The 22,243-nt window shown below is 39.5% G+C and overlaps 2 protein-coding genes and 1 pseudogene across 8 annotated transcripts; all 3 read left to right on the top strand.

Moving 5' to 3' along the window:
• The first annotated feature begins 2,150 nt into the window (after positions 1–2,150).
• On the top strand, positions 2,151–2,591 carry LOC125220338. The gene has a single exon (XM_048122500.1). It carries the CDS (start codon positions 2,151–2,153, stop codon positions 2,589–2,591), a length of 441 nt encoding a protein of 146 aa, XP_047978457.1.
• Positions 2,592–8,796: 6,205 nt separating this feature from the next.
• Positions 8,797–11,971, top strand: LOC125220339 (annotated as a pseudogene).
• Positions 11,972–18,422: 6,451 nt separating this feature from the next.
• LOC125218034 (3-dehydroquinate synthase homolog) lies at positions 18,423–22,179 on the top strand. 7 transcript variants are annotated; one of them, XR_007175858.1, is made up of 12 exons: positions 18,423–18,545; positions 18,637–18,837; positions 19,093–19,259; positions 19,392–19,490; positions 19,582–19,650; positions 19,712–19,852; positions 19,947–20,036; positions 20,211–20,372; positions 20,541–20,610; positions 20,685–20,774; positions 20,891–20,955; positions 21,029–22,179. XR_007175858.1 is itself a non-coding variant. In XM_048119630.1 (11 exons), the coding sequence occupies exons 1-11, from the start codon at positions 18,497–18,499 to the stop codon at positions 20,893–20,895; spliced, it is 1,143 nt and encodes a 380-aa protein (XP_047975587.1). In that variant the 5' UTR covers positions 18,423–18,496; the 3' UTR covers positions 20,896–22,179. The 7 variants fall into 7 exon arrangements, 3 of the variants coding, with proteins under 3 accessions (XP_047975587.1, XP_047975585.1, XP_047975588.1); XR_007175859.1 differs by having other exon boundaries at positions 21,042–22,179; XR_007175856.1 differs by having other exon boundaries at positions 20,685–20,955.
• The last annotated feature ends 64 nt before the right edge of the window (positions 22,180–22,243 follow it).

Consider the following 22,243-nt stretch of genomic DNA (forward strand, 5'->3'; position numbering starts at 1 on the left):
TATTAAATCTGATTTTTTTCTCCTATAAATACCCACTGTCCCCTTCATTTCTACTCACCCCATTCTTGTGTTAACAAGGATTTCTCTTCTCAATCTCACAATTTCTCTCATCTCTATCTCCATTCTCTCTAATTGCCCAAGTTGTTTACTATAATATTTGTGCAAATTGTTCTTATAATTTACTTCAATTGTCAATCATAAAATATCATCCCTCACTACTCTAGTTATACTCTCTCTTTATTTTTTTAATTTGCAAAAAATGTCTTCATCTCGTCGTGGTAGTGATCGGGGGCAAGGGAATTGCCCAAGATCAAGATCAAAGTGGTCGTCGGAAATCAAGGCGCCCTAGTCCTCGTGAGGTTATGGATGAGGTTTCCCGACAAACCGCTATTCGTTTGCAAGTAAGTTGTTAGAATATTAATTTTACAAATTCTTTTTAAATTCACAAGTCACAACTATATATAATATATAAATATATTCTTGTTTTTGGGATAAAATGAGGGAAGTCTCGAGTCGCTTGGATGGGCCGCCATGGATGATTGGAGGGGATTTCAACACTATCCTCTCCCCGGGGGATAGGATCGGGAGTGATTTCGACCGGCATGCCGAGATGATCGACTTCGCGGAAACTATCGAGGATTGTAGACTCCTTGACCTGGGGTTTGATGGTTCGAACTACACATGGGCTAAGAATGGGTTGTTTGAAAGGCTGAATCGTATCTTGGTTAGTGAGTGGTGGTCTAGGGACTTTGATGCAACAAGGGTGTCAAACCTCCCTCGGGTTGCCTCGGATCATGGCCCGATTCTGATTAGATGCAAGCTACAGCGCTGTCCTATAGGTGGGAGACTGTTCTGGTTCCAAAACATGTGGGTTAGACACGAAGGGTTCCTTGACCTTGTGCGCGAGGATTGGGAACAACCTACGGGTGCCGGGGGTCTCCTGAACCTCCAAATCAAGCTAGCAAGGCTCAAAAAGACATTAAAATGGTGGAATAAAGAGACCTTCGGGAATATCCATGCTAGACTCAAAAACATGGAGGAGGCCATTGTGAACGCCCAGACAGCTTTTGAAGCTGACCCGTCGCCCGTCAACAGGTCCGAGATCAACAAAAACATCGCTAAATATATCCTACTCCTTAAAATGGAAGAGGATGTTTGGAGACAGAAAGCGACCCTTAACTGGTTTGCAGATGGCGACAAGAACACAAGATTCTATCAGAGTTGGGTGAGACAGAAGCGAGTGCGGCTGCGCATACACAAAATTCATGCGAACGGCCGGGAGCTCACAGAAGAGGAAGAGATTAAAGAGTCGGCGGTTGAGTTCTACAAAAATCTACTTGCACCGGATAACTCGACATTGGCTGCCTCGAACCTCAATTTGATTAACCAACTTCCCCCTTCTGCATTCCTCGAGGGGCTGGCTAATCTTCCCGACGCGGAGGAGATAAAAGGAGCCTACTTCGATATGTCCTGGGATAGCACCCCGGGGCCGGATGGCTACTTGGTCAAATTCTATCACGTGAGCTGGCCTATAGTGGGCTCCGACATTGTTGATGCGATGAAACAATTCTTCGCCGGGGCCTTTCTCCCCCGTAGTATCACGGCCACAAGCATTGTCCTCATTCCCAAAAAGGTGTTGCCGGAGACATGGGCAGACTACCGCCCTATTAGCCTTTGTAATGTGATCAACAAGGCTATCACCAAGATTCTTATGGCAAGGCTGACCCCTTTCCTTCCTCGGGTTATCTCTCCAAACTAAAGTGGCTTTGTGAAAGGGCGACTCTTAAATGATAATGTCCTCCTTGCCCAAGAGATGTTCCACGAGCTACCAAGATGCCAACCAGCCCCGAATGTCGCTATCAAGATTGATATGGCGAAAGCCTATGATCGTGTCCAGTGGTCGTTCCTCTTCATGGCACTAAGGCGCATGGGCTTCCCGGAAGCTTTGATCTCCCTTATTGAGAGATGTATTGGATCTTGCTGGTTTTCAATCCTCATCAATGGCGCCCCCTCGGGCTTCTTCAAATCCACCAGGGGTCTATGGCAAGGGGATCCGATCTCTCCAGCCCTCTTTGTGATTGCGGCGGATTATCTCTCGAGGGCCCTTGACAAGGCAGAAGGAAATGTCATTCAAAGCCACTAGACGGTGTATGGAAATCAGCCATCTTGCCTATGCCGACGAAATCATCATCTTTACACAAGCGGCCGCGGAACCTCTTCGTCGATTGAGAGCTTGTCTTGATGAGTATGCAGATGTGTCGGGGCAACAAATCAACCTGGCAAAAAGCAACTTCTACATCGCTGAAGCACACGAGGAATGGTCTACCTCGATCCAAAATGAAGGTGGCTTCTCACGTGGTACGTTCCCCTTCATTTACCTTGTGATCCCAATATACCGTGGCTCCAAACGCACGGATATGTTTATGTTTCTGCGCGAAAAGCTCTCCAAAAGGATCTCCGGGTGGGCACATCGGCACCTCTCTTTTGGAGGTCGCTTAACGCTTATTAAAAGTACCCTAGAGGCAATTCCGATCCACATCTTCCAAGCCATTGAACCAACAGCGGGAGCTTTACAACAACTAGATCAATAACTTGCCCGCTTCTTTTGGGGCTCGACAAATGAGAGGAAAAGAACCCACTGGATTAGCTGGGATCAAATCTGCCTCTCCACTAAGGAAGGAGGACTCGGGATTTGAAAGTTTAGAGAAGTTCTTCGGGCATTCAGTGTTAAACTTTGGTGGCGCTTTCGAGAGCAGAACTCTCTTTGGGCAGAGCATATGAAATCTAAGTATTGTAGCAACTCCACCCCGCTCTCCACTAGAACTTCGGGAAGAAACAGCCCAACATGGAGGAGATTGTCGAGAGCTTGGGCCCAGGCGCAGCCGCATATTCGTTGGATGGTGGGTCAGGGTCTTATCTATTTCTGGGATGATATTTGGCTGGGCAACTCCTCACTTAGAGATCTTAGCTTGGATGATAGGGGCGACCCACGGGCCCTCGTCCGTGACTTCATTGTAAACGGAGAGTGGGACGTGGGTAAACTTCAACTCCTACACGACCAGGCAGGGCTGCCACAACAAATCATTGGAGATATTCGCAACACCCCAATCATCCAAGGACAGCCGGATACTCCCAGATGGACCCTCACTGATACTGGGGAGTTTTCACTGGCTTCGACGTGGGAAACTATCGCGACTTTCGCTTGGTGGTTGCTCTCAAATCGGATTCCGGTTGACACAAAACTACAGTGGAGAAAGATCGAATTAGCATCTATGCGCCAATGCTGTCCGGGTAGGCATGGGATTGAATCACTCCAGCACCTCTTCATCCAAGGTGCTGGTGCAACAAGAGTGTGGAGAGAATTCGATAGTTGGTTCGAGGGTGCCTCCCCTCCCCTCCGGATTAATGACGTAATCCCGGATAGGCTGGAAGTTTGAGCACGAAGGACCCAACAAACAGGCATGAAACACATTAGCCGCCTCATTCCTTATCTTATCATGTGGTTCCTCTGGGCCGAAAGGAATAGGTGTCGCCACGAGGACTCGCAATTCAAGCCCTATAACGTGGTGTGGCAAGTCCAAATGTTCATCCGAAATGGCATTACAACTGGAAGCATCAAACCAAAGCATTGGAAGAAGGTTAAGATGAAGATCATTATCCTGACCCAGGCCGAGATAAGGCATCGACAACCCCGTGTTATGCAAATCAAGTGGAAGCCCCCAGATCACCCCTGGATCAAACTCAACACGGATGGGTCCTACAATGAAACTTCAAACAAAGCTGGGGGCGGAGGAGTTATCCGAGACCACACGGGCAGGCTACTTTTGGCCTTCACTACCCCTCTCGATGCCCATTCAGCTTTAGAAGCCGAGCTCCTGGCCATGCACCATGGCCTGATGATCGCTAAAGAATTCGGACGCCCTATTTGGATTGAGTCAGATGCAGCCCAAGCCATTAAACTAATCATTGGTACGTGTAGGGGGCCTGCCCACGTTCGACGAGCTATGGCCCTCATGATCATCTACAAGAGCCAAAACAGCCTCCGGGCCACTTTTATCCACCGGGAAGGGAACACCGCAGCAGACTTCCTTGCAAAATTGGGTGCGGAGAAGGAGGCTCCCCACCGCATGACTAACGCAATGGCTCCCAGAATCCTCAAGGCAATTGTCCGAATGGAAGCTCTTGGCATCCCTAACATTCGTACCTGGGATGATGATCTTGACTGAATCGAATTTTCAGAAGGATATCCCTGCTTTTTGATCCCTAAGCGACACGGTAGAGTAGGTAGGTGTCAAGCCTCTTTCGTCTTGTCCTCTTCTTACTCTTGAGGTGTTTTTGCTTTTCATTGTACCTTGCTTTTGTAAGTTGCTTCTTTTGGCACGTCACTTTCGGGCGTGGCCAAGTACTGTATCAAATGGAGTTTGGAAATATAGGGATGAGGGACCCGCGAACCCTCCACGGCTAGGTGTTTAATGGAAAAAAAAATAGGGCTACCATGGTACTTAGCCACATGAGTGGCGGCGCCGGCGGCGAAGGTTACGAGTCTTATCACTCTTATGGCAACGTGAATTTGTCATCCGACGACGACGATGGTAATGGTGGAACTGGAGGTGGAGGATCTGAACAATATCCTCCGACGAGCGCCGGACAAGTTGGTGAAAATGATGAAGCGGTTCCTCCTCCTGAAACTCAAACCGGGCGGGGTAAGACTAATAAGAAGGCGTTGAAATCGGATATTTTTGTTAAACATTATAAAAAAGTGCCGGTACTAGATCCAACCACTCAACAAGAGACCAATGAATTTGTCGCATATTGTAACTATTGCGATAAATTCTACCCCTTTTTTGCCGGTGGGGGCTATGGTACTCTCCATCGTCATTTAAAGGCAAAGCATCCGATCGAATATGGGACCGCCAAATCCCAAACCCAACTAAACTTCCCGTCCGGTCCGTCTGAAACAACAGGTACGCCTCTTTTTAAATATGATCATAAAGTCGCTCAAGATGCTATGGTTAGATGGGCTGCAATGAAGCATTTGTCTTTCAATTTTTTTGATAACAAAAAATATGAAGTTACTATGCAAACCGCTTTTAATGTCGGTGCTAAAAGAATACCCGCAACTTCACATCAAAGATCTAACAACTTACAATTTTTTGAGAAGCAAAGAGAAGTAACACGTTTTTTGTCCACTTTGGGTCACAAAGTAAACATTTGCTCTGATGTGTGGACTGATGATTTTCAAAGAAATTCTTATATGGGCATTATATGTCATTTTGTGGACAATAGTTGGACGTTGCACAAGCGTTTGATTGGTTTTAGACAATTTCCTACGCCACACACCGCACCCGCAATTGCTGCTTTAATTATTCAAGTTTTGAATGAATATAGATTGTACAATAAGGACTTTTCTGTTGGTTTTGATAATGCAACCGCTAACACTACAAGTATTTCCAACTTAATTGCGGCTTGTGCCCCGGTTATAAATGGTAAGTATTTTCATCAAAGATGCATTTGTCATATTTTAAATTTATGTGTACAAGATGCTCTTTCTTTGTGGCAAAAGCATGTTGATCCTATTAGAACTGCTGTAAATTTGATCCATTGGAAGCCTCAGATTGGTAAGAATTGGAAGAAATATTGCCATCAAAAGAAAATCAGGTACACAAATTTTTCTATTGATGTGTCTACTAGATGGAACACCACATATGATTGTTTGAACTCTACTTTGGAGCATATAGATTATTTGATTGATTTTTTAGGACTTATCCCGTTGATGATTTATATCTATCGCATGCATGTTGGGAGCAAAGCATGAGTTTGTTTAAATTGTTCAAAGGTTTCAAAAATGCGACTGTTGAGTTATCGGGTGTTTATTATTGCACATCTGTTCGTGTTTTAGAGCATTGCATGTATATATCACTTGGTTTTAAGACGGCTATGAAAAATTCCGTTACAAATCCTGAGTTGATGTGTGTTTTATATTATATGATTGACAAATGGCTTAAGTATTTCAGTGAGATTCCAACGGTGTTTTTGATTGCAAAGGTTTTGGATCCGAAATGGAAATTAGTCGGTACCTTGAAGATTTTAGAATTTTATTGCAACAATTTGAGTTCTATTGACCTTCAACCACTTCGGTCTTTGCAATCGGACACCAATGAGGACTACAACATAAATTTGTCCGAAACATTCCAAATAAACCTCTCCAATCTCTCCGTCATCAAACATGCATTTGAGTTTGAGTTGCGAACTCTCTTTCCGAATACGAAGCCAAGTACAACAGTACCCACCAAGTGAGAAAACGACCCACCCCTCATCAACAACACAGTTTTTGGTTCTTTCAAGTTGATGACCCCGACGCACAATCCCAATTGGCCGACCTATACGGTTACACCACCAGCGGCAGTTCGTCGGCAAGGACGGTAAGTGAGTTAGATTTATATGTTGACTCACGCTTTTCTTTGAATGAAGATGAAGGTCCCGTTCCCAACCAAATCGACGTCCTCGATTGGTGGGGAACACATGAGAAAGATTTTCCCATACTTGCATCAATGGCCAAAGAGATTTTTTCAATTCCGGCTTCCACTGTCGCCGTCGAGTCCGCTTTTAGTGTTGGAGGCAACGTCTTGGACGATAGAAGAAGTAGACTATCCGGCCAAAATATGGAAGCCACCATGTTACTTGACGATTGGTGTTCGGCTGACATTAGAGACCAAGGGCTAGATTGGAACACCCAAGTACAAACCGACCAAGACTACTACCCCGACGAAGAAGAACAACAACAACAACAATGAGGTGGAGTGGGAGGTCTACCGCCGATTGCCGAATAGGTAAGTAAGGTAAGAGAACTATGTGGACTTTGATTCCTTAATGTAATTGAGCATTAAGGATACGTAGGCAACCCAACTTAAATTTTAAATTTAAGTTGGGCTCAAGTCCTTTTCCTTTATTTCTTTTTTTTTTTTCAATTGTTTCAACTTTAAAATATACAAATACAAATATATAATTGTATTTGTATATACTCTAATCAGTGAAGAAGACTTCTCTATAAGACTAAATCCGGGAGACTTTTTACAATTCTACCATGATTGTTGATGGTTAAATTAAACTCAACAATTAAGGATGAATTGCTAAAGGTATCCTCAATTTAGTTATCTAGAAACATCTCCTTCGCCGACTAAGAGTATATATATATATACTATCTATTTACATTTATAATTTATTGTTTTTTACTTCAAGTTTTTTTTATTTAAATTGTTATACAAGCTAACATGTATTATGTATTATGTTATGTATTAAGTCTTTTGACTCTTTTGCAATTTCAATTTTCAACATTTGTAGTTGTAATATCGACATATCGTTCAAATTTGTATAGTTGTATCAATAAAATTCCAATTGTCCAACTCCAATGTCGACTTCTACTCTATTTGTCAATTGAATTGTCATTCTCGTTTTATTTATTTATTCGATAGTAAAAGACTACAACTACAAGGTGTAATTTGTAATTAGTACTATAAATGAATAAATTAAAAAAAAAAAAAAAAAAACGAACTTGAACCGGCGGTCCAAACCGGAACCGTCTGGAAACCGCCGGTCTTGAATCGGCTATGAACCGTGTATGAACCGGTTCAAGAACCGGAACCGCCGGAACCTAGGCGGGCCGGTTCAGGTTTGGCATTTTTTCGAACCTGAACCGCCGGTTCCGAACCGGGAACTGGCGGTTCTTAAACCGTGGTGACCTCTACATATGGGTAAGGGGCTTCAAACCCCAGATTCGGAACCGGCGGTTCTTAAACCGTGGTGACCTCTACATATGAGTAAGGGGCTTCAAACCCCAACCAATGGATAAACATTATTTTTAAACAAAAATATTAAACGAAAAATGCAAATCATAAAAGGCATAGTAATATTACAGAGTTCACCAAAATCTCAAGACAAATTAGTTACTAGAAATTTTTGTATGATTTATACAGAACTTGGTGTACCATTTTAAAACGAGGATGAACCATTTTGTATGCCCAGTGTAATTACCCACAAAATCTCTCGTCGATGGAGTGAGAGCCTGAGAAGGAAAGAGCGTCCATTTCACTGCAATGGTAATGGGCCAACTTAATAGGTTAGAATGGCGTGTTTATCTCCATGGTTTTTACTTCCATCTCATTCAACTACTTGCTTCTGAATGATTACTCCATTTTTTTGAGGATTTTCACTTTTTTCTTTTTATTCGTTTATTAGGTCTCTGTTTCTTTTTCGAAGACATATGTAGGTCCAGAATGTTGAGTTAAAGAGAAGTCTTTTATGTTCAGATACAAGGAAGCTTAGATCCGAACCACATTGTGCCATTTGTTCATGTAATTTTCTGGACCTGCATTTCTTTCCGGCACAGCTATTTTATGTGTTATAAATTTCTTACTAGATCTTTGCTCACTGTAGTTGGTACTGTTGTATTTGCATGTATGGTTCTATTTATTTCCTTTTTGCTTTCATATTTTTAGGAATTATATAGAAAAACCAGTGCGAATTTTGTATTTGAATTTTGAATATGCACTTTCTCAATAAATCTTGTTTTCCACCTGGTCTCTGCATATTTTACAGCTACGTTATGTTCTTTTGAAATTGGAATCTTAATTTGCCTTTTCGTGTTTCTTAATTTAGAAGGCTTCCGCCCTTCTGCACACAAATTTTCTGATGGGGAATATGAGACTAGGTCGTGTTTAGTTATCAAAATTTCAGGCAGTTTTCTTTTGGGGTAGAGGAGTTCATTTGAGTTAGCATAGCATCTAGCGGTGAGCTGCAATGGGGAAGTTGGCAGGAAAGTGGATCAAGACGGTGCTCTTTGGGAAGAAGCATTCTAAATCAAACTATTACAAAGTAATAACCTTGTTGGTTCAGCTGTTAAGATCTCTGATCAGTGTGGCGTGAGGATCAATTGTACTGATTATGGTTGCTAGTTTGTGTGAAGAATGTGACGCCTGATAAAAAGGCTGTGGTTAAGACCCTAGTCGAGGATCCAGCTGGGGATTCCTCTTTTATATCAGATCAATTGACCAAGAGAGGTGTAGAGAACTTGGAACTCGACAAAGGAACATCTGGATCTCGATGTGATGCTGTTTATGTAGCTTGTGTGGATCAAGGAATCGATTCCCCAAAGCGTTATGAGTTTGCTCCAGTCAGTGATGAGGAGATGAGGAGGCAAGAACAAGCTGCAACAAAAACTCAAGCAGTCTTTAGGGGCTACTTGGTAAAATTTCAAGCATTGTGTATATAAATTGCTTCCTGGTTAAAAGCTGTATCTTCTTCATTTAGAGAGGTTCTTTCTGTTGACATTGGTCTGGTAGACTAAAATGTTATTATGCGTGATTGCTGACAGCTGAGATCTCAGAATATATGTATTTAAATAACTTTGTCAACTAGCCCTTATTTGATCGTAAGTTAATCTTGTCAAGCATTCTAGTTAGTTATGCAACTGTCAGTGTGTAGTATCACATATTTTGATACTGCCTTAAGTTTTGGCTAATGGTGTGATGATAAATTTTCATTGAACAAATTCTTACTGAATCCCTCTAACATTATAACGTTACCTGGAAATATAAATGCATTTCTGCCTATTCCCCAGCTTTGCACCTTGTTTTTATCGCGAATCTGTTTATATTCCTGTGCTAGTTACTATACATTTATACATGCCTCATAAAATACTTTACATGATCCGGTCGTATTTCAATGGCAGTCTCGTCGTGCTTTTTGGGCTCTGAAGGGCATCATAAGGCTACAAGCTCTTATTCGCGGACATGTGGTTAGAAGGCAGGCTATATCTACTTTGCGTTCCATGCAGGCAATTGTAAAGTTCCAGGCACTGGCTCGTGGAAGAAGCATTAGGCTTTCAGATGCTATACCTGAAGTGGGGAAAGTAGAGCTTCAGGTAACCCTTATTTGTACGAACTACTAATTAATCTACTAGTCTTGCTTCTTTATTTTTTCTGCTTTAGTTCATTTGCAATTGAAAATATCAACATTTTGTATCAGCGTTGCTCGGTTCATTGCTTATTAAGGTTGACTTAGTTATTTATCAGGATTTAGCTTTAGGTTTATTCATCTATTATCAGTCCCTAGTAGAACTCTGCTGTCTTTGCTGGAATGGTGCAGCTGTATATCTCAAGTCTTAACCATGGCACTGTCTTTTGCTTAAATTTAATACTGTGGTCTGTGATTCTTGCGGGGTAATCAAGCACATTGTCGTACAATAGACTTCATCTTCAATCCTTTCTAGCATTGCCTCTGACCATTTTAATGCTGCTTAATAAAGTAATAGGTAACTGTCGATGCACACTCGGGGTCATTTCTTGGGTCAGAAATGCTAGCAAGTCACCCATTTATCCGGAAGGTTTTGCCATTATCTTTTACTTTTTACATGATACCCGATCAAACCTAAAACTGTTGACTTCTCATTCCTTGGAATTTGGAAATACTTAAATGCTTATAGCTGTACTTTATTGCTTGTTCAGCTTCTTGCAACATCACCTACTGCTATGCCCTTGAGTCTTCAATATGATCTGGTTGAACCCAATTCAGCTCGGAGCTGGCTTGGACGCTGGTCATTATCCCGCTTTTGGGAACCATCTGTATGCACCAAGAAGACTATGAGAACAAAGCCTCAGAGAGAGCCGGAGGCTGAACATATAAAATCAAAGAGGACTATCTGAAAGGTTTCAACCATGATGCATGGGGAAAATGGTGGTATAGCCTCTTCTGAAATTGATAAGCCCAAACGCGTCTTGAGGAAAGTCAGCAGTCAAACAGAGGTGGCGCAAGAACAAAGCCAAAGTGAACTCGAGAGGGTTAAACGCAACTTGAGAAAGGTTTCAGCGTCTGCAGTAACAGCTCCTGAGAAACCTGGTCCAGAAACTGAGAAACCACAGCCTCTTCATAGTGTGGAGATAGTAGCGTTCCGTACTTCCGATATTTCTGAGCAGGAAATGGTAATTTCTCCTGAAAACCCAGGGGATAAAGATGTTCTAGCTGACCAAACAGATTCTGCAGATTTATTTAAAGCCCCTGAAAAAACGACAAAGGATTAGCCAATTGGCGTGGAACACAATAACTATCCAGTTGCTGAGACTGAGACCCCTTCTTTGGAAAATGGTGTGAAGATGGAGAGTGTACCTTCTAGAGATGGTAAGAAACTCTATTGCTTCTTCCTATATCTCCATTCGTTTTTCCTTTCTAACATGTGTTAAGAATTAGGATACCAACCCTTGATTTACTTCTATATTCATTATGGTTTCTGCTTTCACATGGACATATGCCTTAAAAATTTACTGTCGTCATTAAGAGCCTTAACTAAGTTGATGCTCAACAATCTCCAACTGGTCATGATTAAAAGACAAGAAAGAAGTAAAAAAGCAAAAATAGATTTAACATCATGACCCAGATGCTGAGTTGGTTGGCCTAAAACGGTCAAAACCTTCACTTTTAACTCATCTCTTGACACATTGATGATAAAGTAAAAAGCTAATACCATTAGGTTAGTGGAAGTGAGATTTTTTTTTTCATTTGGGTTGGTTTGGATTGATTAAATGTAGTGTTACCGAGGCTGAGATTTTACTTTTGGTGTCACATTGGGATTGGCAATGCATATGATTGATTGTAGAGAAGATTATATGATCGAACAAGTACAAAATTGTTCATTCAATTACAGTATGTTGTATATACCCCTTTAATGCAAAAATTTTATTTACTTTGTCTTTAATGTGGATTTGTCACATTTCAGACAAGGTGGTTCAGCCTGGTTGGAGGAGATGAGAGTGTAGCAGTTAACCTGAGATGGGGTGTCTTGGAAGCATTGCATTGTAACTCTGTTGCCAAGTTGTAGCCTTGTAGGTCGTTTGATATGTTGTTGTATGCGAGGGTTTACTTAAGGATGTATAGCTTTAGATGACTAATTCGAAAATTATCGGTGTGCTTCATTGTTTAATTTGTAGTTTCTCTTACATCCCCTAAATACTGTAAGCTATTTATGTTGTCTGCTTTGTTGAAAAGCTTCTATCTCTACTTTGGAGTTATTAGGTCTGTTTAATTTTTTTATTTTTAGGATAAGTTTGTATTGATTGGATGTTGTGACGATATCCAAGGCTAAGATGCAGCTACAGTGGTTCGGTGCATTTGTCCTGCCACTGTATTTTTCCTGTAGCTGTAACGTTAATACATTGATTGCTTGACAGAATTCCCGGTAGTTTAAGGTCATGTTTAGTTGTCAGGATTTTGTCTGGGAAAGTAATCCGATTCCTTAAATTTTAAATTCTTGTGTTTGTTTTAGTTTTTAATTAAACTGGGAAAGTAATCAGAATCCAAAAACAAGGTCCAGGAAGGTCCAGGATTCTAAATCCTAACTTTTCTTAGGTATTCTTTTTCCCAGTTTTAGGATTCTTGCATATTTAAGCAATGTAGTATAGTTATATTATTATTATTATTATCATTATTATTATTATTATTATTTACAATGTTTTAAAAATAATTTAAATTTATAAATCATACTTAATTTAACTATAATAAATAACTATAATTAAAATTATCATAATTATAACTATATTTTATAATAATTCATAATAGTAATTAATAATTTATTAATAATTAATAATTAAAATATAATTATATAATATAAATTATATAATAAATAATTATTATTATATTTATAAGTTAATAATTAATCAATAAAGTCATAATCCAATTTTAATTTATAAAAATTATTCAATTATAATATCCTTAAATATATAATTATAGTATAATAATTATTATATTTATTATTATAATAAATGAATATTCGATTACATGTAACTATATTTATAATTATATTAGCATATATTATAATGGATAATCCATAATTAAACTATCCATGGTAATAATAAATATAATAACATAATTATTATTATGTATAATTATTAATTTATTAAAAATTTTACAATATTATTCTTTTTTATAAATAAAAAAATATTAAGTATATTTTTAGTTTGGTGTTTTAATTAAATATAAATTTAAAATCTTGATATTGACCAAACACATGAAAGTAAAATTACTAGGAATCATATTCCCGGGATTCATTTTCCCAGGAATCATTTTCCTTGCCAACTTTACTTTCCCGCCAACCAAACATGGCCTAAGGGTAATGATTCTGATCCGCGCGAGGATTAGCTAGACGGAGATACTATTTTTTAATAATAGGATATTAATACCACAAAAATTTTCAATAATTTATTTTTACCCACCGAACTTTGAATTGACATACACCCTCGTCCCATTAAATATGCAACATTTGTGAATCGGCACAGATTTTTATGTAGTATTGTTTTGTAAGTTAATGAATAGAGAGTAAAGTAAAAGAGATGAAAAAGTAGAGATAGAAATGTTTCCATTTTAGGAAACATTTCATTTTCAATGGGACAATCTAAAAGTAAAACGTTCATTTTTAATGGAATAGAACAGAGGAATTATAATATTGTGAACTTAAATAGTTATTAGATTTTTTGCATAGGTGATAAAATCTACTACATTAAAATTAGATGGATAACCATATCTGACTTATTTTTCCCACCGGCAACAAAATCTAGCTACACTAAAATGAGATGGATAACAACATCTGACTTTTAGGGACTTTGTGATCACATCACTATAATTTTGTAGTTGTAACTAACAAATGAAATGTATTCTGATTTTGTCCGTTCGTGGAAAAAATTCAATTCTTATTTAAGTTAGTCATATTATATATCAAGTTTAAAGTTTGTGAAAATAATAAATTTTTGAAAAGTTTCGAAATATTAGACGCGAATATCCCTTTAATAATATAGGGAAAATACTTAGGCTTGAAGACAAAATGAGAGTAAGCCTATATTCCATTGCCAAAAATGTGGTTGTATGATTTGGTTATAAATTCATAGGGTTCTGCTTGGCCAACACTCACATACATCATAATGGACGGAGGGAGTAAGTTGTTTGTTTAAAACTAGAAACACTTAAATACTAAGAATTTAGCTGATGCTTTATTTCTTATTATTTTCAATCTCTACTGTGTAAAATTTAATTAGATAATTTAAAAATTCAATTACTATCACTTCAGTAAATCATACACGAATTTCGAGATGGGCCGCTGCAGCGTCAGGTCGATGTGTACCAAGGGCGGCTGAGTAAGGTCTAGCGGACCGCTGGCTGGGTCGAATGCTCCAGATTTCAAACTTTGACTTTTTAGCTATCTTTTTAGGCCTATTTTGCACATGTATCACAAAACATGTTAAAATACAAAAATAGACAAAAATGTATAAAATAATTGATTTGAATTGCAACTTTGATATTCAAAATGGACCAAATAAAGACCTTCAAATAGTGCAAAATACGAGCATATCAGCTGACCCAAATCTATAAATAAGAAATAGAGATAATTGAACATGCCTTGTGTATGAAGTAAGTGAGTAGTACCCCAGAAGCGATTTTCTTGATTTTTATGTGTCAGCTCATGATCTAAACAAGTCACACACCCTAGTACATGCTCCTCGACACCGAGGACACCCTCGAAGAGCAGGGGATTTTGTGACATTTCAAATGGGCTATCTTGTATTTCTAATAAGTTGTTTATAAGTATGGATCCTTGCAATAGGCCTTGTAGGGTGTAAAATGCACTAATGTTTTACAAAACACAAACACAATATACAAATGAGTTTTTTTTTTTTTTTCTTCTTCAGATTCCATAAAATTTTCTCTTGAAATACTAAAAATAAAATAAAATAAAATATACTATAAGTGCCATTTAATCTTGAATGGATCCTTTTATATGTTTGAATTTGGAATTGCAATTAGGATTAGTTTTAATTATTATTGTTGATTTAAGCTATAAATAATTATTTTATACTCCCTCCGTCGGACAATAAGAGTCCCATTCACCAACGGCGCGGGTTTTAAGAAAAGGTTTGAGTGTATAATAAATGGAGTGTGATAGTGAAATTTGGGACCCACTTAAAGTATTTGTTGATTACAAAGCTTATTCTTTTTGTTTCTCGGACAGATTTAATTATTTTTAGTTTTAGTTTTATTATTCCTAATTTAAATTTCTGAAAAATTGAAAATAAGATGGAAAAACACAGATTAACACAAAAAGCTGCCTTCCATTTCACATATGTACCGAAACATGTTCAGATTACAAGGAGGGATTACAAAAAATTTCAAATTCCCTCTTAAACATTTTAGAGGGAAATTTGAACTAAAATTTCCCCTAAATTTCAGAATTTGCAGCACCCCTATAAAATACATTAACAAGGCTGCATTTAACACAACCTCCACCAACCTCCCAAAAAAACAAAAAACCCAAACATTTTACATTACCATTTCCCTCAGAAAAGCTTCATCATTGGGATAGAGGAGGGGTCAAGACAGAGTCTACACTTAAGTAGCAGTAGGAAGAACTTGGTGGTGCAATTCCTCCTTAAGCATAGCACTGATGGAGTGCTCATAAAAGGGGCAGTGACGGAGGCGGCAGAAGAGTTTGGCATCAGCAGAAAGACTGTTTACAGGATGTGGAAGGCAGCAAAAGAGCAGATGCAAAGGGGGGAACCTGCACACATGGAAGACAAGGTTAAAGGATATCAACATTCAGACAAGTTGGACCTAGATGAAGAAAAGGTTAGAAATTTATCTGTGCTTGAAAGGTCTTCCATTAGAAAAATGGCAAATAAATTGTCAGTAAGTAAGAGTGCAGTTAGTCAGTGGATTAAGGAGGGTAAACTCAAGCCACATACAAATGCTATAAATCCCGCATTGACTGAAGTGAACAAGTTAGCTAGGTTGAAATGGTGTCTTAGTCAACTTCTACCAACCATAACTGCTGGTAGAGTTCAGTTTTAAAGCATGCACAATATAATCCACATAGATGAAAAATGGTTCTATATGACCAAGACAATATACAGGTACTACCTATTGCCGGATGAAGATGAGCCATATAGGGCATGCAAGTCAAAGAGGTTTATCACCAAAGCGATGTTCATGTGTGCAGTATGTAGACCAGTATTTGGCCCGGATGGCCAGACCAAATTTGATGGAAAGTTGGGTATTTTTCCTTTCACTGAAGTGGTACCAGCAAATAGGAAATCAAAGAATAGGCCTAGAGGTATACTTGAGACTAAACCGATTCCAGAAGTTAACAAGAATGTGATGAGAGACTGCCTAGTCTACAAGGTATGCTACTTTTCCCAATCTATCAGATCTTACCTGTTTATATAAAGATCATCATCTAGGAATATTTATTTTTGGTTTACAAATTGTACTAGCTATTAAGGCCAAGTGGCCAGATTGGGCAAGCAAAGAAATTTTCATCCAGCAAGACAATGCCACACCCCACATAAATAGTGTGGATCCTGAATTTGAGGATGTAGCAAATTCAGATGGATTTAAAATCCAACTGATTTGTCAACCAGCCAATTCATCTGACACCAACATACTAGACCTTAGCTTTTTCCGGGCTATTCAAACACTGCAGCATGAGAAACCATGCTCTACTGTTGATGAATTGTTGGGAAATGTGTATAGCTCTTATGAAGAGCTATCACCGCAGACCCTAAATAAGGTTTTCCTCTTATTGCAGGCTTGCCTTACTCAAATGCTGATATTCAAGGGTGGGAACAACTACAAAGTCCCTCACATTAACAAAGATAGGTTGGAAAGAATAGATGTGGATGAGAAGCTTGTGAGAGATGTGCCGGAGTACTTACAGCTACCAGAGAACAATGCAGGTGGTGCATATGACATTGGACCTTTGTCTACTGCTTTTGGGTTCTAGATAGATAGGGGGATGCAATGATGTGTTTTGGAAATCAGGACTTATATTTTTGGGTAGTAGGTGCTTATTTTTTTGTGTTTTGTATGTAGAAATAGTGCAAAGAACATGTAATGCACATATTCACTAATGTTTAATACCAAGCCCTCAGAAAAGCTTCATCATAGAGCAGGAATAGCCTCCAAACCTCTAAAGAGGTGGCTGAACATTGCATAATTCACCATATTGAATAGATAGACACAAATCAAGCACCACCAAATCAATCCACAAGGCAACACCAACAGATGCAAGCACCACCAAATCAAATCACAAGCAACACCAACAGAACCATCAAAACAACCCCAACCAAGCCCTCAGAAAAGCTTCATCATAGGGCAGGAACAACCTCCAAACCTCTAAAGGGGTGGCTAAACATTTATCAATCCACAAGGCAACACCAACACATCCATCAAAGCAACCTCAATGCAACAACATTACCTTCTGAAAATATTTAATCATACAGCATTACACATCAAACAACAGATTTAATGCCTCCTAACCCAAATTGGGGGTGGCTAAACATTGCATACTTCACCATATTGCAGAGACATACATAAATCAAGCACCACAAAATCATATCCACAAGGCAACACCAACACATCCATCAAAGCAACCTCAATGCAGCAACATTAACCTTAGAAAATATTTCATCATATGGCAGTACACATCAAACAACAGATTTAGTGCCTCCTAACCCAAATTGGGGGTGGCTCAAACACAAGACAACCATAGCCCATAAAAACCCCAAAGCAATCAAACCCTAAGAACCTCCAAACCCTAGATAGAGGGTGGTTCTCAGTAAACTCACAAATTCAGAGAAGATCCGCCATGCCAGGCAAGAGCATCACCAAGAAGCTCTTGAACCACTCCTCCTCCTCTACTGGACGCCTCCTCCGTCGCTTGGTGGCCGGAGTTTCAGGGACTACAGTTGGGAACGGATTGAGCTCCGTCAACGGAGATTCAGGGACAATGATAGAGACAGAATCGCTCTCCCACCAAGAGCCCAGCTTATAGTCTGGTGTGTCGGGCACAATCAACAAATTGGCGTCCAGATCCTCCAGATCTGGCGTTTCTGAGGGAAGGTCCACTGGGATATCATCCCATGATGTCTTCCAATAGATTTCTCGATTTGGGGAAATCGGAGGAATGGGTGAAAGGGGAGACGGCGTGGGTGGTTCCATTTCAACGAAGTTGGAGGCGATTTGGGTGGGAGGAGGAGGAGGCGGCGATTTAGGGTTCTTGAGATAGAAACGGTAGCTAGAGATGAGAGAGAGAGGGTGAGGAAGTGAATGTGTGAATTGAGAATAGAGGGTTGGAGATGAGAAAATTAATTGTTGAATTATTTTTGGGTATGCCATTTTTGTAATTTAAGTGAATGAGTAAGGGTATTTAATTTATCAAAATATGGAAAGGGCAACTGGGACTCCTATTCGCATACGTCCGAAAATGGTAAAACGAGACTCTTATTGGCAGACGGAGGGAGTAATTATAATCAGATTTTTCGAGTAACACTAAAGGGGGGAAATTGTTAAAACTTTGCCACATTAGTCATTACAGTAGCGATTTTGGTACAAGTACAGCAACCATAATCAAATAGAATCAATCCCCTTTCTTAAACATTGCCTTCATTTTCTTCACAACTTGTTAATGGCTGCCCTCTTTCCTTCAGCTTCTCTGCGCCAATCTGACATCGAAGGTTCGTTTCTTCTTCTTCTTGAGCTGCTCCATCGTTTTTCTTCGGAAAATTCAATATAACAATCAATTTAATAGTTGGATAATGCTGGTAGGCAAATTGGGAGTGGCCCATTTTTCGCTTCACAATAAGAAAACTACGCCAATTTGGCAGAGTGGTTTTTCTGTAAAGTCGCAAACGAAGCAAGTTTGGATATGGACGCAGAAGAAAGAAGTAATGACAGCTGCTGTGGAGAGGGGTTGGCGTACTTTCATCTTTCCATCTGATTGCCGTGAGCTTGCTTCTCAGTGGACGTGTAAGCATATACCAATCTCATCCTTAGTTTGTTATCAAGATTAGTGTTGTGTCAGTGTGAGACATAATTTAATTTTAGGATTACAGTTCAAGTGTAGTGTATTGTGGTTTGTGCGTTTTATATCAATCAATATTAGATGGTTTGACAATGAATGGAAATAATCTCAGTCCAATGCTAACATAGTCTTAAAATTTTACCCTCAATGTTTTCCCGCAAGTCATAATTCTATTTTACTGTAATTATAAATTCTTGCAGCTTTGGCATTGTTGTCTCCTCTCTTTGTAGAAGAAGGAGGGATCTTTGATGGGGAGCACATCAAAGTCGCCACCCTCTTCGAGGTTTCTTCATCCGCACAGCTGAAGAATCTCCAGCTGTTGAGTGATAAAGCAGATAATATTGTTGTGGATCTGCTGGACTGGCAGGTGGTTGAATCATTCTCACCTTCTTCTGTTTTGTGTATAATTTTAACCAATGATCTGATTAGTTGGAGTTGTGTTAGTATTGAATGTTATCTTTTGGTGTATCTGAAGATGGCATGTCTCTATATTTCCTAGGTGATTCCTGCAGAAAATATTGTTGCAGCAATTCAAGGCACTCAGAAAACAGTCTTTGCCATCTCAAAGACGCCATCCGAAGCTCAATTGTTCTTTGAGGTAGCTTCCTTTATTTATATGATAAGAATGGAGATAACCGTCCCCAAATTTTCTAAGATATTGCTTGTTCTTGATAAATATACTGTATCAGGCATTGGAGCATGGTCTGGGAGGTGTGGTTTTGAAATCAGAGGACGTTGATGCCATTTTTCAGTTAAAGGTAATAACTTTCTTCCATGAGATTTTATGTATTTCCTGTAATGTTGCCTATATGTCTTTAGGAGTATCTGGACAAAAGAAACAACCAAGGTAGTTTACTGGAATTGACAAAGGCCACGGTCACTAATATTCAAATGGTGGGAATGGGTGATCGTGTCTGCGTTGACCTGTGCAGCCTAATGAGACCCGGCGAAGGACTTCTGGTTATTCTATTGCTGACTCCGTACTCCTTCTTATGCATATATGCATTTGCATTCTAACATGCGGACAAGTAATTATCTCTTTCGTTTCTCAAAGGTTGGATGCTTTGCTAGAGGGCTTTTTCTCATCCATTCCGAATGCTTAGAGTCGAATTACATTTCCAGCAGGCCTTTTCGGGTCAATGCGGTATGTTTTGATTACATGATCAATATTTTCCAGGAGTGAAGCAATATTTGAGTGTTGATTAATACGATCAATATTTTCCAGAAGTGAGAATTTTCTCTCTTCTACGATTTCTATTTCAAGTTTGGCTGTATTGTGCTAGTTTGCTTTAGTTCTGAAGTCTCTTGGATGTGCCAGGGTCCAGTACATGCATACGTTGCTGTTCCTGGGGAAAAGACTAGCTACCTTTCAGAACTGAAAGCCGGGAGAGAGGTAGTTGTTGTAGACCAAAATGGGATACAGCGAACAGCCATTGTCGGCCGCGTGAAGATAGAGACAAGACCATTGATCCTTATTGAGGCAAATGTTCTTTCATTCTCTTGTGATCCATTATTCCATTTAATCTTTTAAGGAATTGTTTTGCAGAAGTGTTGTTTACTTATCTCATGTGCACTCTGCAGTATGATTTCTATACAAGTAGAGAGTTTCTTGCATATATTTTAATTGTCAGCTTGAGTTGCAATGCAGGTATTTGATCATCATCAAATTTCCTACACTATGATCCTTCAAAATGCTGAAACAGTTGCTCTTGTCGGAGGTAAAACTTAGTGAAACTATATTTTTTGTTATCATTTTAGTCCTACATCTATTGATCATCGCTGTCCATGGCAGCGGGACATCAAAATCAAGCCATTCCCGTGACATCGTTGAAACTAGGTGATGAAGTTCTGCTAAGTGTGCAGGGAGGTGCACGACACACCGGTATACAAATAGATGAATTCATTGTTGAGAAATGACTCTCTATGAGTAATGGTTGAATGCTAGTACTACACATGTAATGCTTGCTTCTGTGTTGCTTTGTTGTTCGCCCGAAGCAGAATAGAATCTTATGCGGTTGAGTGTTAGTCATAGACAGTATCACACAAGCCGGCATGTTAAATAGGTAAGTAAAATGCCAAGATTTGCTACCGATTTTGATGATAGTCCAAAATCCAAGTCTCTTCATCTTTAAACAGACTAACTATGCAGCATACTCATCTCAACATTTATGAGAAAGGCGATAAACAGAGCCCAAGAGATCACCTCGCCTCAATGAATATCATACCGCTACATGGTATGAAAAAAGCAATCATGTCTCTCAACCAGCTGAAGTTGATCTTGGAGAAGAATGAAAAGAAACATGAATAGGCGGTCAGAGTTTGTTACATGGAGAGACTCCTCATTTGCTGGTCGTTTCGTCTGCAATTTACTGCCTGTTATCGCATTCATGTTTATGCCACCATGGGCATCGCTCATTGCCTGGAAATAGGAAGTAGACCTCGCCATGTCCTTGAGGATCGGTAGCAGCTCCAGAGCTGGAACCACCTCGCTCATAGCAAGTCTAATCTTCGAATCACGGTTGAGGCAATGAACAGCCAGCTGAGCGGTTCTCTGTATGGATCTAGCTCTGTAGAACCACCTCTTCTCTTCGAATCAAGGTTCACGGTAGAGGATTGAGAAGTGCCCCTCCAGACTAGGATCAATTAGCCTGTAGAACCACCTCTTCTCGTCGAGGAAAGGCCTACTCCCCTCCACCCAGCTGTGCTTACCTTGAGGTCTGCTCTTGTCCATGGATCTTCGCCCCATCAACAGCTCGAGCAAGACCACTCTGGAACTATAAACATCGCTCTTTGCTGTGAGATGCCCTGAGAAACGAGACAATGTCTGAGAAGCTATTTTCGCACTTGAACAATTCATTTAACAAGAGGATGAGGAAGTTAGCTGTTATGACAAACTCTGGAGCAGCATAGATATATGTCCCATCGCGCATGTTGGCACGTACGTCTTGTGTTCCTCGGGCATTGATTTGGCTGCCCAAAAGTAGCCTCTGTTGCTCCTCGACATTTATGCACAGGCTGCTTGGTGAAAGCTTGGACTGTCTCGATGATGAAGGTTGTTTTGTTTGAGAGTTTTGGGGCAGCTTGATCCAAGCCAGCAATTATCTCGCACCATGAACTTTTCTAGGTATTTAAATTCTTATAATTTTAACATAACTGAATTCTCAGTTGGAGTTTCTCTCTTGCAATAAAAAATATTAATGTAAAGCAAAATCTAGCATTAATATTATGTACTAATATGATATTATTCAAGATAAATAACAGTTTGATGGTTTTCAACCTTTCATTTATGTTCCCTTGTTATACGAAGCGCCCTTCTCAATTATCTAATTCAAACTATATCATCGAACTATT

This window comes from Salvia hispanica, chromosome 4 (assembly GCF_023119035.1).
Source record: "Salvia hispanica cultivar TCC Black 2014 chromosome 4, UniMelb_Shisp_WGS_1.0, whole genome shotgun sequence".
Lineage (NCBI taxonomy): Eukaryota > Viridiplantae > Streptophyta > Magnoliopsida > Lamiales > Lamiaceae > Salvia > Salvia hispanica.

What these genes read in the sequence shown, in the direction of transcription:
- LOC125220338 (XM_048122500.1), top strand. Translation starts at nt 2,151, where the DNA reads ATGGAAATCAGCCATCTTGCCTATGCCGACGAAATCATCATCTTTACA.
- LOC125218034 (XM_048119628.1), top strand. Translation starts at nt 18,497, where the DNA reads ATGGCTGCCCTCTTTCCTTCAGCTTCTCTGCGCCAATCTGACATCGAA. An exon ending in GACCCGGCGAAGGACTTCTG is followed by an intron (nt 19,853 to 19,946) that starts GTTATTCTATTG and finishes CGTTTCTCAAAG; the next exon opens with GTTGGATGCTTTGCTAGAGG. An exon ending in GGCCTTTTCGGGTCAATGCG is followed by an intron (nt 20,037 to 20,210) that starts GTATGTTTTGAT and finishes TGGATGTGCCAG; the next exon opens with GGTCCAGTACATGCATACGT.